The 5,851-nt window shown below is 42.9% G+C and overlaps 1 protein-coding gene across 1 annotated transcript; it reads left to right on the top strand.

Moving 5' to 3' along the window:
* The first annotated feature begins 4,745 nt into the window (after window positions 1-4,745).
* FGFBP3 (fibroblast growth factor binding protein 3) lies at window positions 4,746-5,588 on the top strand. The gene has a single exon (XM_044662627.1). The coding sequence runs from the start codon at window positions 4,746-4,748 to the stop codon at window positions 5,586-5,588; it is 843 nt and encodes a 280-aa protein (XP_044518562.1).
* The last annotated feature ends 263 nt before the right edge of the window (window positions 5,589-5,851 follow it).

The following is a 5,851-nucleotide window of genomic DNA, read 5'->3' as shown; positions in this document are numbered from 1 at the left end:
AACCATGCTCCAGCTCACATGGATACCTTTCCTCCATCCATAACCCCTCAACTCTGCTTTCCAGCTCCCTTTGTGTGTTGTCTACCCCCATTAGAATGTAAGTTCCTTAAGGCTAAGTAGTATAAGTACTATCTTTCCAATTTGTACTGTATTTGTTTTCCCATCACTGTGAAGTGCCTGCCATATACTTAGAGCTTAGCAAATGACTACTTGGCTTTCACATTGTTCCTGTTTCTAATAATAAAATTTCCACAGTAAACAGGACTTTTAATAGAGAAAGTAAGAAGACTGGACTTGATCAATAGTTATCAAAGTGTGTTCTGGGACGGGAATATCAAGATACTTGTAGGGAGAATATAAGGTCAAAACTAATTTCATAAATAAAATGCTAAGGCATTTTAATTTGTAATGGATAAATAACAATAAAAGGAAACTCACATTAACAAAAAGCCTTTGGGAGAAACTCAATAATTTTTTTTACTTGTCTCTTTTGATCCTCGATAATTTTTAAGAGTGTAAAGAAGGAGGGGAGGGGCAGTTAGGTGGCTCAGTGGATTGAGAACCAGGCCTAGAAACCAGAGGTCCTGGGATCAAATGTGGCCTCAGACACTTCTAGCTGTGTGAACCTGGATAAGCCATTTAACCCCCATTGTCTAGTCCTTACCACAGGGTTTTAAAAAAAGAAAAAGAAAAAGAAATAATTAAATGTATGATCCAATAAACTCTCAATATTAAAATCAACTGGAAGCAATACACAGTAATGGTTCTAAGATGAAAAGTAAGAATTAAAAAAAAAAAAGTATAAAGAAGTCCCGAGACCAAAAAGTTCTAGAACCACTGGACTAGATAATTCCCAGTGTCCTTAAAAAAACAAACAAAAAAACCCTTATCTTCCACCTTAGAATCATTATTGTGTTTTGTTTCCAAGGCAAAAGAGCAGCACGGGCTAGACAGTGGGGTTTAAGTGACTTGCCCTGGGTCATACAACTAGGAAGTGTCTGGGGCCAGATTTGAACCTAGGACCTCCCATCACTAGCTCTGGCTCTCAATCCACTGAGCCACGTAGATGTTTGCCCCCTGTACCCACCTCCATGTCCTTTAAACTTTAAATCCTATATACTTGTACATAATCATCTATTATGTTCCAGTCCTTTATTATGTTCCAATTGAGCTGTTCACGATTAGTGTATTACTCTGTAATATTATAGTCTGCCAGAAGGTGTCACACTTGATCTGAGAAATTATTTCTTTTTTTTTTTTTTTTAAACCACAATAAGTGGTAAAAACATTTGCTTCTTAGAAGGAAAGCTATGGCAAATCTGGACAGCATACTAAAAAAGCAGAAATATCACCTTGTTAATAAAGGTCTGTATCATCAAAGCCATAATTTTTCCAGTAGTGACGTATGGCTGCAAGAGTTAGACTACAAGGAAAACTGAGCACTGGCACTGAACAATTGATGCTTCCAAATTGTGGCACTGGAGGAGATTTTTGAGAGTCCTTTGGACAGCAAGGATATTAAATCAGTCAATATTGAAACTGATTCACTGAAATTGATTCACACAATTTAGATGATTCACTGGAAAGCCAAATACTGAAGCCAAAGCTTAAATACTTTGGCCACATGATGAGAAGATAGGACTTACTGGGGGAAAAAAACAACCCCTGATGTTGGGAAAGAGTAAAGCAAAAGGCAAAGGGGGACGGCAGAGGATATGATAGATAGTGAAAGTGATGAATATGAGCTTGGACAGACTTCTGGATATAGTGGAGGACAGAAAAGACTGCAGGGTCATGAAGAATCAGACACAACTGAACAACAGCAATGACTAATAAGAATCATCATAGTAACAAATCAAAGCCCCTTAGTTAATATTATCACAAGTTCATAGGATCATAGAATCCTAGGGTTGGAAGGGACCTTAGGGATTCATCCATTCAATAACTCTTAAGTAACTATTATGTTAAAAGCACTAGGCTAGGCATAAAGAGAGAGTGAGATGAAAATAAATAAAATATTTTTGAATCACGTAAAGAAGGGGCAGCAAAGTGACTCAGTGAATTGAGAGCCAGGCCCAGAGATGGGAAGTCCTCAGTTCAAATCTAGCCTCCGACATTGCCTAGTTGTGTGACCCTAGGCAAGTCACTTAACCCTCATTACCTAACCTGTATAGTTCTGCCTAAGAACCAATATGTAGTATTGATTCTGAGACGGAAGGTAAGGGTTAAAAAAAAAATAATCGAATCAAGTAGAAATTAGGGACAGATAATTACACTAAAAAACAGAACCTGTAAATGAAGAAGACAGGTAAGAACAAACTATTTATTGTGAATGAAGTGCTTTCAGAAGCAGTCTAACAGGGAGTGGCATTTCTTTCTCTTTTTAAAAATGTATTTTTAATTCATGGTATCTTATGAAATATTTATCAATTATATGTAAAAAAAAACCTTTAGCATTCATTTAAAAATTTTGAGTTCCAAATTCTCTCCCTCTCTTGAGAAGGCAAACAATTTGATATCAATTAAGGGGCTAGCATTTCAATTAAATAATATTCTAATATATTTAAAAGTGAACTACATTTACAAACATATTAGATTACTAGTAGTATATTGTAGTGGAAAAGTAAAGGGAAGAATAGCCCTTGGTCCTCAGTTCAGCTCTACCACTGATGGACCTAGTTCACTTGCCTTATCTATATACTAAGGATAATAATATTTGTCTCATCTATATGTAAACATGGTTCTATCCTTCTGTAATTAATCATAGGAGGTCCAAATCACTTGATTAGACCAGTCAAAAAAAGGTGCAAACTAGGTATGGCTCTCTCTACTACCAGTTATATTGTTATCTTCTGCTGGTCCAGTTTCTCCAACAATGTGGTTGATGGAGAAGGAGTAGGAGGTAAAAGAGGGAAAACATCTTTCCTACTGTCCCAAGAGCAGTGCCCTCTAAGGGATCTGACCAGGGAGGTCATTTGCCTATGGCTACTTCAATATTTGCCTCACTGCTCACGCCTAAGAAGTGAGATTTTCTCTTCGCCAGCCAATTACAAGATATTTTCTGTGTAGAAAGATGTTTCATCAATCTTTATCCAACAATCAATAATAATAACTGGCACTTGCATAGCAAATTGATTTCCAAAACAACGTACACATATCATTTGATCCTTATCGCCCCAGTGGTGCTATTATTAACCTCATTTTCCAGATAGGACTGAGGTGGAGATGTTAAATGACTTTCCCGGTCACACAGCTGGGATGGGAACTTAGGTCTTTCTGACTCCAAGACTCCAAACATTTTAATCTCCTCAAAATGATTAGGGACTTATTCATGCTGAGTTTGTGATTCAGTCATGGTGACTGAGCCTTCTATGATTAATTGGGATTGAAGGTTGGAGCCCTGCTCTTAAATATAAATGAGGGTGATAATACCCGACCTTCCCCAAAGAAAGGAACTAAACTAGTAGGTCTGTAGAGGTTTCTTTTCTAAAATTCAACAGCAGCAGCTAAACTAGAACTATTGAAAGAAAAACTCAGAGAAAGGGATTGTTGAATGGAAAATATTGTACAAAAGGAGAAATTTAGAATTACTAGCATCCTTAGCATTTCCAGTAAAGTAAACATCATACTTTAAAAGTCTAAAATTAATTTTTTAAAAATTAGGTAATTACAACAGTGATATTCATAAAATACATAGTTTCAACTGATTGCCAAGTCATCATGTCTAATTATCCCCAAAGTGATGGAGCCTTCATTAAATAATTTTCAGGTTTGCTTTAATCAAATAGTACTATTGGTTTCCTATACTTTCCTAGTAGAATTATATGAAATGCCTTTAAAAAATAAAACAAGAGTTAGGCAACACCAACTAGGAAAAAACAAGTATTCAAATATTAAGTCATTTTATTCCAGACCCTTTGAACAAGGAGGCAAAATGCAAGGTTTATTTTATAGTTCAGTGCCACTTTCTATAAAATAAAACATCTGATCTGCCTGTGTGTGTGTGTGTGTGTGTGTGTGTGTGTGTGTGTGTGTCTGCAGAAGTCTGGGGAGGGGCATAATCTACGGAGGCCCCTCCTGTCCCATTGATAACACGTTCATTCACAGTGAGCCCTCCTAATACAGACTAATCCCCCAGGCAGACATTCACACTACCCTAAAAGGCTCCTCACCTCAAGCAGAACTCGGTAAGTTCAAAGTGCTAGAAAACGTGGATATTTGTGAGAAACTAGTTCTGCGAATGCTTTTTGGGGAAGGGGAAAGGGAAGAGGAAGGGGAGAGGTGGAAGCTGTAATTAATAGGCCAGGTACTGTACTTTTCTCATTCTGGGACTCCTGGCAATCTCGCTACACAAAAGATTCCAAGTATTATATAGCAATTTTCTCGTAAGGAAGATTAACTGAGGAGCTGAGAGCTGGATCTTGGGGGAGGATGTTGCTGTCTGTAGAGGGAGATTCAACTGGACCTTAGACCCCTAAGTCACCCCAGTGTCATAGGTGCATTAGTGGGGCGGAGCTCTCAGGCTATGCAGTACCCCCACAAGTGGGCCCCTAATGGGACGAAATAAACTGGGGTCGGGGAAGGGGATGAGAGGAGAAAACTGTTAGGTTTAGCATCCTCCCGGTTAAGCCGCCTGCTGTCTTGGTCCATAGGTCTCGGGGATGCTCTTTGCGCATCCCCTCCTTCGCTGAAGCTGTAAGTCACCGAATGACCGGAGGTTCTCTCAGCGGCAGAGACCCCAGGCAATGAGGTTTCCCAGGCTGTCTTTTCCCCTGCTGCTCCTTGGCTGCTGCCTTCTTGGGGCATCAGCAGCCAGGAAGAACAAGGATAGCACACGGGGAGCGGCGGAGCCGGTCTCTGGCCCCGCGGGGGGCTCCTCGGGTCGTTTCTCCAATCCCGACCAACATGCATGTAGCTGGCAGATCCTGCTGCCGGCCCCCAGAGACCCCTCCGCTGCGGGCGCCGGGGGAGAGGAAGCGGGGAGCGAGCTTGCGGTGAGCTGCCAGAGCCCAGACGGGTCGCGATACCAGTGTGCCTACCGCGGGGAGCCACAGCGCTGCGCCGCGTACAACGCTCGTGGCCCCCAATACTGGAAGCAGGTGGTGGGGAAGCTGCGGAAGAAGAAGCGGCCCTGCCACGACCCAGCTCCACTCAAAGCTCGACTTTGTGGCGGCAAGAAGGGACAAGGGGCTGAGCTCCACCTGGTGCTCCGGCCAGCTGACGCCGCAAGCTCTGGAGCCAGCTCAGCCGCCACTACGCTCCCAGGCGAAGGCAAGGGCAAGGGCAAAAGCCGCTCCAGGGGCCAGAATCGTGTCCGGGATTCCGGTCCCGGAGCCGAGGAAGGACCGAACCTTCCTCGGGCTCCGCCGCCGTCAGGTATCCCGGCTCTGGGCGGCGTGGCCAAAGAGAAGGGCCTGGGGAAGAAGGGCAAGCGCAAAGAGACCCCGCCATCAGACGAGGAGCGACCCATGGATTCTGGGCCAGCCCCGGGAGGACCGCCAGAGTTTAACGAAGAGCTGACCGAAACCTATTGCGCGGAAAAGTGGCACTCGTTGTGCAATTTCTTCGTCAACTTCTGGAATGGCTGAGCCGAAATACGGCTGGGGGTGGGCATGGGGATGGGGGTGGGGATTAGGGTTGGGGGCAAAAGGGAGAGGGGGTCCTCTAAGGGGAGTGGTTGGGAAGGGGTGGGCTTGAAGATTAGGGTGGAGTCCCCGGGGCAAGAGTAGAAGAATGAGTCGGGAAAATGGGAATAAGCACAGAGGAGCTCAGGTTCTAGACTGGGGAATTTGGGATGAGGGGAAAAGGGATGGAAGGAGTTATTGTTAGGGAATTTAAAGATGTAAAGGTT

This window comes from Gracilinanus agilis, chromosome 2, assembly GCF_016433145.1.
Source record: "Gracilinanus agilis isolate LMUSP501 chromosome 2, AgileGrace, whole genome shotgun sequence".
Lineage (NCBI taxonomy): Eukaryota > Metazoa > Chordata > Mammalia > Didelphimorphia > Didelphidae > Gracilinanus > Gracilinanus agilis.
The sequence above is the reverse complement of the archived record's forward strand: the minus strand, read 5'-3'. Positions and strand labels throughout refer to the sequence as shown.

Excerpts from the sequence above, each read along its gene's own strand:
- FGFBP3 (XM_044662627.1), top strand. The coding sequence starts at position 4,746 with ATGAGGTTTCCCAGGCTGTCTTTTCCCCTGCTGCTCCTTGGCTGCTGC.